This window comes from Portunus trituberculatus, chromosome 24, assembly GCF_017591435.1.
Source record: "Portunus trituberculatus isolate SZX2019 chromosome 24, ASM1759143v1, whole genome shotgun sequence".
In the NCBI taxonomy this organism is placed as follows: Eukaryota; Metazoa; Arthropoda; class Malacostraca; order Decapoda; family Portunidae; genus Portunus; species Portunus trituberculatus.
In genome coordinates this window covers 11,415,048-11,430,210 of record NC_059278.1, presented here as the reverse complement: position 1 = coordinate 11,430,210, position 15,163 = coordinate 11,415,048, and the positions used below count along the sequence as shown (strand labels likewise).

At 39.4% G+C, this 15,163-nt stretch overlaps 1 protein-coding gene across 1 annotated transcript in view; it reads left to right on the top strand.

Annotated features, from left to right (window-relative positions):
- LOC123508171 (ubiquitin carboxyl-terminal hydrolase 24-like) overlaps nucleotides 1-15,163 on the top strand; it is a 111,273-nt gene that overhangs the window by 81,354 nt on the left and 14,756 nt on the right. The window contains exons 18-21 of the mRNA XM_045261706.1: nucleotides 4,846-5,111; nucleotides 5,294-5,552; nucleotides 5,629-5,819; nucleotides 6,020-6,188. Of these exons, the coding sequence (XP_045117641.1) occupies nucleotides 4,846-5,111; nucleotides 5,294-5,552; nucleotides 5,629-5,819; nucleotides 6,020-6,188 (885 nt within the window). The remainder of the gene's footprint in view (nucleotides 1-4,845; nucleotides 5,112-5,293; nucleotides 5,553-5,628; nucleotides 5,820-6,019; nucleotides 6,189-15,163) is intronic.

Below are 15,163 nucleotides of genomic sequence, written 5' to 3'. Positions count from 1 at the left end.
AATCAACGGTAAGCCATATTGATAGAATTTTCAGAGGCGTATAATTTGCTAAGGAATATTGGAGTAGCATTTCACTATATGGACAAGGAAATGATGAAGAAATTGATAAGTACTAAAATAAGACCTAGATTGGAATATGCAGGAGTTGTGTGGACTCCCATAAAAGAAACACATAAGAAAATTAGAGACTACAAAAATGGCTACAAGAATGGTTCCAGAATTTAAAGGGATGACATATGAGGAGAGACTAAAGGCTATGGATCTACCAACCTTGGAGCAGAGAAGAGAGAGGGATCTGATACAAGTTTATAAATTGATTAATGGAATGGATGAAGTGGATAATGAGAAACTGATCCTGAGAGAAGAATATGACTTTAGAAGCACAAGATCGCATAGTAAGAAACTAAGGAAGGGACGATGTCTGAGAGATGTTAAAAATTTAGTTTCCATAAAGATGTGTTGAGACTTGGAACAGTTTGAGTGAGGAAGTGGTGTCAGCAAAGAGTGTACATAGTTTTAAAGAAAAATTGGATAAGTGGAGATATGGAGACGGGACCACACGAGCATAAAGCCCAGGCCCTGTAAAACTACAACTAGGTAAATACAACTAGGTAAATACACACACACACACACACACACACACACACACACACACACACACACACACACACACACACACACACACACACACACACACATTGCCTAAGAGTAACCAAGGTGGGAAAGGAGCTGGTAATGTTTGTCCCGTCTCCATATAGTCATGTTAACTGTTGATTAGCAAAATAATGTCCAGGGAAGGTGAATATAAACTGTAGCCTGCGTTTGAGCCATCAGCTGGTTTGTTTACATCTGCGCAACATGGCGGCCGTGAACTCGAAAGATGAATCAGACTTCACAGGATTTCAAGGAATAATGGAGAAGAGCGCTTATGTGAAGAAAATTCTGGAGTTGGAAGGTAAAATTGAAAAACTGTTTGAAAAGTATGGGGCCTGGAAACGAGTTATGACAATGTAATGAAAGAGTGTGCCGATATGAAGAAGGAAAATGAAGTACTGAAAGAGGAAGTTAAGCTAATTAAAGTGAATTGCGAAAAATGTGGAGAATCTCTAGGAAAAGTGATGGAGAAGCAGGCTGAATGGAAAAAAGTCAGGAAGTGGAAAGAAAGGAGGTAAATTACAAAGTTGCAAGTCTGGAAAAGGAAATCAAAGAGTCTGGGAGAAAACTTTGGGCCTTGCTGAAATTATAGATCAACAGATCATAGAAGAGAAGATTGCTGAGAAAGTGGTGAAGGTTATTAAATCAAATGAGACATTGGTGAGGAAACTGTAGACAAAAAGAGATGTGTGGTGATATTTGGTGTGGAGGAGGATAAGACACCGAGTAAAATGGAGAGAGAAAAACATAAAAAGGTGATAAATAATATCATTAATGTGGTGCAGGAGGAGGAAAAGACCTAGTACAAGAAATAGAGGACTTCCATAGAATTGGAAAGTTCACAAGAGAAGGTATGAGGCCAATAAGAATCAAACTTAAGTCACAAAAGGATGTAGATGAATTGGTGGAGAAGTCATGGAGGCTAGCCCAGCAGGAAACAACAAGGAAGATTTGGTTGAGAAGAGATCTCGGTGAAAAGGAAAGAGAAATGTTAAATGAGTTGAGAAAGGAGGCTTTGAAAAAAATGAAGAGAGGACAGAAGAGGAGAAGAAAGAGTTTTCTGGAGAATCTTGGATATGAGACTGAGGAAGTGGTTCATAACCCAGAAAAGTACAGCAAGAAAGGACTAAAGAAACTTACGTATGAGCGGAATGTAATGTATTCCAACATAAATGGAGTGATATCGGGATTTTAGAACTCAACGATTACTTGAGGGACAAGAACCCAGATATTGTGGGTCTTACTGAAACAAAACTGAGAGAGGAGAAGACCTGATGATGGTTGGAGAAGGAAATATAATGTTTGGAAAAGAAATAGAGTAGGTAAGATGGGAGGAGGAGTGATGTTGCTGGTTAAAAAGATATAAAGGTGGATCAAGTGAAAGAAGGTATGGGAAAGGCAGAAGTGCTAAAGATCAGAGCAGAAACTAATGAAGGAAAAAGAGGCACTACATAGTGGTGTACGTACCACCTAAGACAAATGCATGGTCAGTACAGGAATATGAAGAAATGATAAGTGATACAGGAACATGTCTGGAAGAAATGTTGGGTGGCTGTGAACGAACTATAATGATGGGAGATTTTAATTGTAAAGAGGTGTGTTGGGAGGACTGGTCAATGGAAGGATCAGAGACAACATGGGGAAATACACTATTGACACTGGCAATGGAAAATGTGTTAACTCAGTGGGTCAAAGAAGATACTAGGTTTGGAGGAGAGGAGCATCGTCAAGACTGGACTTGGTCTTTAGTACAGAGCCAATGGTCATTGAGGAGATGAGGGTGGAGTGCCCTTTAGCAAAGAGTGATCATGCAGTTTTGGAGTTCAAGGTGATAGATGAAGAGAAATCTAGAAGAAATGAAGAATATAAAGTGGGAAGATGGAATTATGCCAAGACAGATTTTGGAAACCTAAAGAAATTCTTTCAAGAGACAAATTGGATGAAATTCAAGAGTGCTAAGGAGCAAATGAAAAGTGGAAGGAATTTATAAAAATATACAAAGAAGGTGAGAAAAATTTGTACCAATAAGACAACATAGAGAAGTTGGAAAGCAGGACTGGTTTAACGATAGATGTGAAAAGGCTAGAACAAGAAAAGAGGATGCATGGAAGAGGTGGAGAAGGAAAAGACGGATTAAGCAGTGGGAAAGTTACAAAAGAGCAAGAAATGAATATGTGTTGATTAGAAGAGAAGAAAGAAAGAAACAAGAAAAGGATATAATTGATAAATGTAAAGACCAACCAAGGCTTTTTACAGACATGTGAACAACAACATCAAAAATAGAGAAAGTATTGAAAGTTTAGAAGTAAATGGAGTATGCAGTGAAGATCCCAGGAAATGGCAGAGGCTATGAATGGATGCTTTCGGAAGGTATTCACAAAGGAGACTGCTTTTGACAAACCACTGGTAATGGAACAGAAAGGGATTATGAAGGAGTTTCAAGTAACTGTGGAGGAGATCAAGAATATGATGGGGAGTTTAGAAGTGAGAAAAGCTGTGGGACCTGATGGGGTATCAGGATGGATTTTAAGAGAATGCAGGAGCAACTGGCAGAAAAAGTTTGTGAAGTAATTGATGCCTCATTAAGGGAAGGTGTAGTGCCCCAAGACTGGAAAAGAGCTAACATTGTCCCAATCTATAAATCAGGTAACAAGAGAGACCCATTGAACTATAGACCAGTGTCACTTACAAGTGTGGTAGCTAAGATGTGTGAGAGGGTGGTGAAGAATAGATGGACAGACTTCTTGGAGAAAAATGACATACTTTGTGAGTGTCAATTTGGTTTTAGAAAAGGGTGTTCATGCGACAAACCTGATATGTTACTATTCGAGGGTGATAGATGTAATACAGGAAAGAGATGGTTGGGCTGATGGAATATATCTGGATTTAAAAAAGGCCTTTGATAAGGTACCACACGGAGACTGATCTGGAAACTTGAAATGGTAGGAGGAGTGCATGGCAGTTTACTAAAATGGATGGAAGACTTTTGGTAGGAAGAGAAATGAGAACAATAATTAAGGACAGACCATCAGAATGGGGCTTGGTGGAGAGTGGAGTTCCACAGGGATCAGTGTTGGCACCAGTAATGTTCGCGGTCTACATAAATGACATGGTGGATGGGGTGTCCAGTTATGTGAGCCTATTTGCAGGCGATGCAAAATTGTTAAGAAAAGTGAGATGTGACAAAGATTGCGAACTACTCCAGGAAGACTTGGACAGAATATGGAAATGGAGCTGTACATGGCAAATGGAGTTCAACACGACAAAATGCAAGAAAATAGAGTTTGGCAAGAGTGAAAGAAGAATCAGGAGTATGTACAAGATAGGAAATGAAGACATAAAACCAGTCATGAAGAAAAAGACCTTGGGGTGACAATTACCAATGACCTATTGCCAGAGAGACATATAAACAAAATAATTGGAGAAGTATTGAACTTATTGAGGAACATAAGAGTGGCGTTCGTATATTTAGATGAAGAAATGATGAAGAAAATAATTACTGCAATGATAAGACCGAGGCTTGAATATGCAACAATACAGTGGGCTCGAACTTAAAGAAACACATAAGGAAACTAGAGAAAGTACAGAGGGCTGCAACAAAATGGTGCCTGACTTAAGAGATTTGACTTATGAAGACAGACTGAAAAGAATGCAACTTCGACCCTGGAAAACAGAAGAGAAAGGGAGACCTGATAGCAATATACAGAGTGATGATTGGCATGGAAAAAATGGATAGGGAAGATCTGTGTATGTGGAATGAAAGAATGTCGAGAGGCATGGGAAAAAACTAAAATGGCCACTTATAGGAGAGATGTGAAAAATATAGCTTCCCTCATAGAAGGGTGGAAGCATGGAATAGTTTAGACGTGGAAGTGGTCAACGCAAGGAATATTCATGATTTTAAGAAAAAGCTGGACATTAATAGATATGGAGACGGGACAACACGAGCATAGCTCTTTTCCCGTATGTTACAATTAGGTAAATACAATTAGGTAAATACACACACACACACACACACACACACACACACACACACACACACACACACACACACACACACACACACACACACACACACACACACACATGCGTGCTCATGAGCTTTGAGAGACATTCCCAAGGTATCAATTTCTATATGAATTATTTTGATTTCTGTTAGTGTAGGTTCTATCTTTTTTGTTTTTTTGTAAGGTTGGTGACAATTGGTGGGATGAGCTGCCTGGCACTGTAAGCTATTGTGATAGTGCAGAAACAGGAGCACTTGATGACAGTGCAGGTGCATCAGGAGGAGGTGCTGGTCCTCTCAGGCATGGAGCAGGATCATCTGCAGCAGCTGTGGCTGATGGACTTGGACACAACTTAGATCAAGAAAAGCAGCTACCTGGGGTTGTAATGGCAAGCCAGGGACAGAATTTTTTCTCCTTGCTGTATCAGCTTGCTCAGTTAGATGATTCAAGGTATGCATGTGTGTGTGTGTGTGTGTGTGTGTGTGTGTGTGTGTGTGTGTGTTATAATAGTGTATATTCCTACTTTTGTATATGTTGCAGTTAAAACCCGAAAGTAGTCAAAACCAGTTTATACTGGGTTTTAACTGCAACATATACATATATCATGTCTTTTATATTTAAATTTCTGGCAGAATTGTTGATGCAGTTCGAAGAGTTTTGTACCTGGTACCGACTGACCACAGTGTGGCAGATAGATTTGATTCCATAAACAGTGTTGGAATGTCTGCATCAGAAGCTAGTCCAAGAACAACACCATACGGCTCCCCTGCCAAGAGGGATAAAATTCGAGATCGTGAAAAAGAAAGAGAGGCTGGAAGAGAAACTTTACGGTCTTTATTGGATCCAAGTGCCAGTGACATGACACCATTTAGACTTCTGTACAATGTTGAGGTAGGCACCTTTTCTTTCAGTGGTATTTCTGTCTAGCTATGTAGAATAAAAATGCTCATATCTGTATTCATTTCAGGTGTTATCTGGAAAAATTATGCCCATATCAATGGAAGGCACCATGAATGACAGTGCCCGTTTCTGTGAAGAGTTCCTTATGTGTGGGGGCCTGAACCTGATCACCATGCTGCTCCATAAAGATTCTCTCCCTCAAGAAGTGGACTATGAAATTCGTCAGAACATTTATTTGATAGTCTTGCAGATACTAAAGTAAGTACTGTTCTGTATTCAGGGTGTTTAATTTTGATACTTTAAACAATTGAATAAGATTTATCCATGGGTCTCTCTCTCTCTCTCTCTCTCTCTCTCTCTCTCTCTCTCTCTCTCTCTCTCTCTCTCTCTCTCTCTCTCTCTCTCTCTCTCTCTCTCTCTCTCTCTCTCTCTATGCTATTAACTTTTTGATTCTTTAGATTTCTAGTGTGTGGCTCCATCCCTAAAGGCCAAGAGCTTCCCATCTCTGGAGTTCAGCCAGTTCCAGGACCTGCTAAGCGGTCAGCACTAGACTCCTCTACTCAAACCACCCCACCACCCCATGTTCACTCGTCCCTGACACCAATCATTGCCAACCGGGTAGTTCTAGTGAGTTGCTGGTTTGCTGCCTCTTTTTTTCCACTGATGTTATTAATTGTGATAATTTTGTATAGTTACTGCATTTGATGGCTTGTAAGATGCATGGGCTCATAAGACACACCCACTTTTGACAGACATTGAAATGAAAGAAAAGATTAATGAACAGATTTAAGCTCTGAATATGAAGTGAAGGATTTCACCTGATGTTTGAAGACTCACATACATTTAGATCATTATTAGATCCCAATATTTTGCATTTAAAAACTTTGATCTTTGCTAGTAGGCTACACACCAATCCTGCTGTGACTTGGGAGATGTAAACATATGCCTGGCATATGATGTTGGCAGTGACTGTGAGAGAGTTGGAGACTACAGGGCTAATGATCATTATTTTTTTTATCATAATTTTTTTTTTACATGTATGTAAGGTAAGAATGTTGAAAGATAGGTGCAACTTTAATTTTATGAATATGTCTTACCTGAAAGAGTAATGGCATCACACTAAAGAATGCAGTGAAGCTTGCCTGTGTCAAGATCAAGATCACCGACACTGACCACGTTTGTTTTGGTTCATACAATGCATAGTGCATGGTCACTTGGCAGATGCTTCCTGACTGGTGTCATTCTATGTGAATTGTCAGTAAGTATGATCTATTATACATTGGTACCTTGAAAGAAAGTTTTTTTTGTGGTGTAGTACCCATCATCACTTTGTTTACATCTGTGAAGATGTCTGGGGTTTGATTTTAGAGTCTCTCTTACCACCAAGCACTCTTAATACTGAATGTTGGCCTCATAGGACGCAGGGTTTTTCCTGAGACTTTTTTTTGGAGAAAAGGTGCATCGTATGAGCCATCAAATATGATAGTTAGTTAGTTTATTGACAAAAGAATACACATTACATAAACAGAAAGGTCATTACATATTTTTGGCCAGTAAATAATTATTTTTTTTTAATTGTAGAGGGAATATCTTGAATGATTTATATAAGTGTTCATTACCTCAAGTACATAACTACACATTTCTTTTTTAAGAGTTATTAATTAAATCCAAAACACTGACAAACCTAAACTTGGGATATTGTTCATGTAATGGATCAGTCAGTGAACACTCTACCAACACATGTTGTGCAGTTTGAACTTGTCTACCGTCACATATGCACAGCCTTTGTTTGGCAGGTGTATGACTCCACCTAAGATTATGTGACATCAGTCTCAGTCCTGAGAACAATTTTTGTTGGTAGTCAGGCACATATACATCAGTCCTAGTATACATCTCATGCATTGTCAACATTGGGTTAAACTCTGTTCTATATGTCACAATCTTGGTTGCACTGTCCAGTGTGTTTCCTAGAAGGTGTATTATTTTTCCCAGTGGATCATTATCGAAGCTTGATAACATTTCTCTGCACAGAAATCTATAGCCAGGTGTGTTTTTCCTGTCTATGGAGTGCATACACAGTACAAAAAGGTTATTCCATATCTATATCGTTCAGCTTAGGTTTTAAGAAATTATACCTTCTTTTCTTTACAAGGTCAATCACAGATGGAATACTGCTTTCACTCATACACTGATTTATACTTGTGTTTTTCTGTACCCCGAACAAGCACTGAATGATGATGTTGTACACAGGTGTAGGTACTGTACGTGGAAGTACCGAGTGCAGAAAATACCGCAATTGTAAAAAAGTCAGGTGGTACATAGTGCGCCTTGAATAGGTATGCAACACGGCACACGCAAGATGACAGTCACTTGTGACATAGCGTAGCTTTGCCCCCGCCCCCCCACCCTGCATGCCGGGTACCTATTAACTGCGCTATGTACTGCACCTGTGTATTGTTTCTCCAAGCTTTTAATCTTATTAGTCATCATGACTGACTACTTTTTGTATACAAATGATATTTTAGTATTTGTGGCATAAAAGATTGAAAATTTGATAAGCACAGCCTCATTGGAGTTGCTAGGAGGGTGGAGGGGGTGGACTGTCCCAGGCGACACTTTAGTCCATTGTATAATTAACATAAATATAATCAATAATTGACGTTACTTCCTTTTACCGCCTTTTCTGTCACAGTGCCTCATTTTTTACATTTTTTGCATTTATTTGATAACAAGTACTGGGGTTGCTAGAAATGAATCACAAGAAAACTGATACAGTGGAAACTTAATACTCGAATGTCTTATTAGTCAGATTTTTCAATACTGTAACGCAAAAGTTCAATTTAATACTCGAAAAAATACCTGGTAGTCGAACGTCCACACACATGGTTGTAAAGAAAGGCTCCCTGACCTCTCCCAGTTGTGCTGCTGCAGTCATCAGAATAATATTTTCCTGGGTTCTGTCTGTAGTTTTTAATTTAGAAACTTACAATAGCACCAAGGGCTTAGTGGTGAAAATATCAGGTAATCGAACGACCACACACATGGTTATAAACAAAGCACTGGCCTCTCCCTTCCTGTTCTGTTCTGATACCGGTAATACTGATAATACAGAAACAAAATTCCAGTATACTGGGTCCCTAGTCCCGAGTCGTGAGAAGAACCTTCTTCTGCTTCTGTTTGTAGTGTTTAATTTAGGAACTTATAATGGCACCAAAGAGATTTATTAGCAGTGAAAATAAGGAATCTAGTGAGAGTTCAAGTGTTGAGTGAGCCACAGCCCTCCACTAGTGGGTTCACAGGAATCACACCAGGAGACGTTTTCATGGATGGTGACTCGTCCTCCGATGATCTTCTCTTCCTCACTCCCTTTGCTCACTAATCAGCTGACGAGGTTTGTGCGGCACTGAGAGGTGGTTCGTATCATTATTCTCAAGCATTATCGTGTATTACTGTTGTCTTACTGCAACACTCTTTCTGTTGATGAATGTATCGTGAACATGCTTAACATTGCAAGTGAGAAAAAATATTCAACAAAAGTTACAAATAGCAGGAAATATGTCCTTAGTAAATATGCCCTAGTGTTGTAGCAGAACCAAGTGACGCCACACTGCCGTTGATTAAAATTTGTTTCCTGACTGTACTATGTAAATACATAGGAAATTAACCTTTCCTGTAGGCTGGACTGTGGAATGTTTGAGGAGCTATATTGTGGATGACGTGTGTGCAGGTTGAAATGCTGTGCATGCAATGAAGAGTGTCTCCGTGAAGTCAACGAGGTACTATTAGATGTCCAAATTTGGATGTTACAAACTTACAGTGTTGTGAAATGCTATTTTTCTTGTTTAACATGATTTTTTTTTGTTATTTTCTTATTGTTGATCAAAATATATTTTTTATGAGTGATTAGCCTAGCTCGCTTCAAGAGAGTTTATGCTAACAATATAACAGCAATTACAACAGTACAGTCCTCGTTATACGATACATATGTGTTCCTGGAAACCTTACCGTAAATCAAAATTACCGTATACCGAACCCAGTATAATATGTGATAATAGGGAATGCGTTCCAGCATGTCAAAAGTCACCCCTACAGAAATGAAAAAGCATGAAAATAGTCATAAAAAAAAAATTTAAAGTACTGTGCAAAAGAAATAAACAGAAAACATTTTTATTAATCTTTCACTCGCCATGTATTCTATCAGATGATGCCCCTCACGAGGCTAAGGGACAATAGGGATTTCAGGCCTTACTCATCTTCTGCTGTGTGTGCAATTATAACAAGTTTAACCTCTGACTTGAACTTCCATTGAGAGTAAACAAAGCGAGAGTGCATCATAGTACAGTAAAAGGTTTAATGAAAGTAAAAATTGTGAAGTTAAACATTTAGGCAGTTTAATTTAAGTCATTATGATGTACACTAATGTATGTATGTATGTAACTTTATAATGTTGATGATCTTAAATTTATGAAGGTAGGGAGAGTGAAACAGGAAAGACACTAACCGGCAACCTGTGGAATGTAAACAAAGGGCGCATCATTGTATCACATACAAAACTTATGTACCACATTTCCACAAGGCTTTCCATTTTATCCATTGTAGAGTCACGAGTTCAGGTGGTTCTTTTAGCTTGCAAGGAAGATACGGTCTCATCAGCCTTCTTAATAAAGTCTCCTGACTTGAAAATAGTAGAGACAGTAGATGGAGTCAAGATGGTGGCGAGCAATGCTATTAGTTTTCTTGATTCGTGTCTATGAATAATATCCAGCTTCACTTCGAGAGTAAGAGACTTCCTGGTCTTCCTAGCAACGCTAGGCGACATTGCAGGGCGTTTTGGTGGTAAGTTGAGCAAGGGAAGACGAGCTGCTGCTGACGCAGTGAGTGGTCAAGTGTTGTCCACGAGAGGTGCTGGTGTATTCAAAAGCCTGTCGACTGCGTTATCTGGGGCTTTTAAATTACCTGGATAAAACTTTGTTAAAGCGAGTTTGGTGTTCGTTAAATGAGCAGATGGTAGTAAAATGAAACCTTCGTTGTAGCGAAATTTCGTTGTGTGAACCTTAAATCAAGGGGTTGCCTGTGTATATATATATATATATATATATATATATATATATATATATATATATATATATATATATATATATATATATACAGGCAACCCCGTTTAATGAAGGTTCACACACGAAATTTACAATGAAGGTTTCATTACTACCATCTGCTCGCTTAACTAACACCAAACTTGCTTTAACGAAGTTTTATCCAGGTAATTTAAAAGCCCCGCCGTATCACGCAAGCCGACAGGCTTTTGAATACACCAGGAGCCACCAATATTAAAGCCTACCTCAGGAGAAATCCTGGGACACCTGTAGAATCAAGATCAAGATCAAGATCAAGCCTCTCGTGGACAACACACGCACCACTCACTCCCATAACAGCGTCAGCAGCAGCTCGTCTTCATTCGCTCAACTTACCACCAAAACGCCCTGCAATGTGGCCTAGCGTTCCTAAGAAGACCAGGAAGTCTCTTACTCTCGAAGTGAAGCTGGATATTATTCACAGACATGAGAGAGGTGAGAAAACTAATAGCATTGCTCGCTTCAGGAATTTAAGTCTGATTTGAAGAGCATTACTGCTAAAGCTGACAAGATGATGGAAATAGTTGATAATAAGATGGCAAGAATGGAAGAGATAAGTATCAAGGTCGATGAGGCAACAGAAGGCTTGGCGGGAGTTACTGGGCCACTGAATTCTGCTGACTCGGAACATTCCACGCCTTGGCAGGACGTGAAGAGGAAGAGGAGGATGAAAAAGAACCTGCTTGTTGTAGGGGTAACTCAGGATTCTGAAGCAAATCTGAAGAATGAAGTTTCTCATGCTTTGGATGGAATGCAAATTAATGATACAAAGTTTGCTAATGATGGCAAAAAAATAATGCTGAATTTTGCCAGTGAGTCTGAGAAATGAGGCAGCCCAGAAACTGGAGAATGTTGAAAAGTTGACAACTAAATCTGTTCAGAAAATTAAACCCAAGATAATGCTATGTAATGTCCATAAGGAAGAGACTAAGGAAAGTATCATTGATACAATCATTGTGAGAAATGACTACCTTCAAGCAGTTCCTGATATCAAGTCAAAGATTGAGAATATTTTTTGCAAACCAGCAGCAGGAGGCACAGTTCATTACATCATGAAATGTGATCCAATGATAAGACAGTTGTTGCATCAGCATCAGGACAGGATTAAGCTTGAGTGGGGAGTTTACCAGGTTTGCGACAGGTATCATAACATAAATAATAGGATAACAAAGGGCTACCAGGGCCCATCTAGGTTATCCTGTATCAGTCGCACAGTGACCTCGTCATCAGTACTTAAGGTGGAAATTCGTTAATTTGGTCAAAAAAATTGAAAAATTGGAAACGTGGTACTTGGGTTCGTCAATACCCAAGCGTGCATACGCCCCTTTTTCTTCTAGTCTTTGTTTTGCTTGTATTTATTATTTTTTTTGAGCTGTTTTATTTTTTTTTGCGTGATGTACAATAGTTTAGTATCAGGCAGTGAGGGTGAGGAAGACGCTACTCCCTCAGTACCAATCGATACAGCCTTAGGGAGTGCGCGTGCGTGCAGCCTACCTGTTGATCGTATTTTACACGTGTTGGGTTCCCAAATTGTGACAATGCCACGTGTAAGGCCATGATGTAACATGGCCTGAAACTATCTAAACAGCCACTACCAGCCTCCAAGCAGTTGTCAAGGGATTATGTAAGTACATATCTGAGTTTGGTACATATTGGAGTGAGTTATTTATTTATTTTTTATACCATGTGGGCTTTTCATGGGAATTTATGGGCTAAAGGGATACTTTTAGGGTACCTCCTATCTTAAAGCCCACCTGCTAGGAAACCGTTGCCCAGTGAGGAAGCGAGTTATGTGGGGTTTTGAAGATGTTCACAGAAAAATGCGTTTTCTCGACTTTCAGTTTTCAGCATATACTGTTGAATAACTTTTCAGTAATTGGTCAATTTCAAAAATTTTTGCAGCAAAATGATCAACAACCTCATCTTAACAAATGCTAGCATGATAATGCATGAACTCACTCAAATAAATTTACAACAGGCTTATAAACTCAAATTTTGATGAAAAAAGGTAACAATTTGGCGTGTAATGAAATTGTTATAACATAGGTTATGTGTATGCCGATGCTAACATTTATTTGTTGTTATGTATATTATATGTGGTTAAGAGGAAATTGCCACACTGTTATTAGTTTTGATTTTATAATGGTATTTTGAATTATTTTCTTATCGCCGAAAAAATATTTATTGCAGAAAAACTACGCCACATTTGTGTACCAAATTAACACTGAAGACGTACACCATAAACGTACACCTTGTGTATAAATACTATTGAATTCGGTGAAAAAATAGCAATGGGAGAGCCAAAAAACCGATATTGATATCGAGTCATCGAATTACCACCTTAACCATTAACTTCCGGCGGTCGTATATAAACGTTTGCGTCAGAACGTCCGAAGTGACGGGATTCGTCCCAGTAATCAAGATTTTTCGCGTAATTTTAAGTCTCTCGCGCTCTCTTGAGGCGGATGGTGAGTAGAAGTATCTGGCATCTTTTACCACACAAGTGTTTCCACAAGAGCTCCTAATTTTAGAGGTAACTGAACTGTTTTCCCGTTTATGGGCGACACTTGGCAACTCCGGTGACGCTGGGTAGAAAGGTCAGTGATAACAGCGAAGGATCGGGTCAGATTGTAAATCACCATGGAGCAAGGCAGAACCCTTTTACTTAGCAGTGGTTCTGAGCTAGAAGAAAGTGACAGTGAATATATAGAAGAAGAAACTGGGGAAAGTGAAGAGACTAGTAGTGAGGACACGGATGTAGAGCATCATTCACCTGCTTTCTCAGGAGAACAGACAGAGAGACAGAGACTCTTACACAGTATAAGTGACAGTGAAGGCAATAATGATGAAGAACAGACTCCAGATAATGTGTCAAGGACACAGAGTGTTTCTAGGAGACGAGGCATGCGCGTGCTCCTCGCGTTCTGGGGAGGCGATCAAGGGGCGTGGCAGAGGTGGCGCGAGACCCCGACCTGTCTTTCAATGGAGGAATTCAATGATGATTTTTCCCAGTTATGCCTGATTTATCTGTGTCTCCTGGCATAACAGCTGAATTCCCTCCTGTGCAACACAATTGTGACTATTTCATGGCGTTTCTCAGTGATGCTTTCTTGGACCATATAGTGAGTGAGAGCAACACTTTTCATGATGAAGAAACAGCAGATGATGATGTGCCCCATAGCTCTCACGAGAAAGAGTGGAAAAACATCACAAGAAATGAACTCCTGACGTTCATAGCCGTCACGCTTCTTATGAGTCATTCGAGAAAAGCTTTGAGGCATGATTATTGGAAGAAGAGTGATCTGCTGTACATGCCAATCTTTGCACGGTACATAACAAGGGACAGATATGACAACATATTGAAATACCTTCACTTCTGCAATGTTAAAACTGATGATCCACTCTGGAAAATTAGGCCTGTCATACAGTCTCTCGTAAATAAATTCAAGTCCTTTTCAAGCCATTTCAAAACCTAGTGATAGATGAGTCACTTATGCTTTTCAAGGAAGACACACACACACACACACACACACACACACACACACACACACACACACACACACACACACACACACACACACACACGTGTCTCAGAAATCAGTGATATATGACACACACACACACACACACACACACACACACACACACACACACACACACACACACACACACACACACACACACACGTGTCTCAGAAATCAGTGATAATATGTCCTTTCCTCTCTCTCTCTCTCTCTCTCTCTCTCTCTCTCTCTCTCTCTCTCTCTCTCTCTCTCTCTCTCTCTCTCTCTCTCTCTCTCTCTCACACACACACACAGAGAGAGAGAGAGAGAGAGAGAGAGAGCGTCGCTCTCCGGGCTGTTTCCTCTTGACTGGTCACACTGCGTTCGGAGGAGGAAACTTTGATAAGGCAATAACTAAACTCTCAGACGTCATATCGAGCTGGAAAGTACATCATTGTATTCAGAATAACACAGAGAAAATAATTATCAGTATTCAAACTGTGTTCTGACAATTTTTAGGTGTACCATTTTTCCCCGTCATTAGACAGGAAAAAATATTTTAATCCCCGGAAGTTAAGGGTTAAAGATACACTTACAAGTACACAATACATTATATACTAATTCTAAATATTTGGCTCATTAACAGGGCTAAGTCCTGCAGCGAAATCCTCTACAATTTGTGGTCCCCATACATGGGAATCATGTCTTGTTTAACTATAGTAAATTTCTTATAAAAACTATCATGCAGTGCTATACATAATTATAAATCTAATAAATTTAAGTGCTTATCTAATCTGTTTTTAAACATTGTCAAACTAGTGCTATTTACAACCGTCTCTGGCAATGCATTCCAGAAGTCTACCACCCTATGACTAAAGAAATATTTTCTTATATCTAACCTGCAGCCTTGCTTTCTAATCTTCCTGCCATGATTTCTAGTCCTATTTCCCTCCTCTAAGGTAAAGAA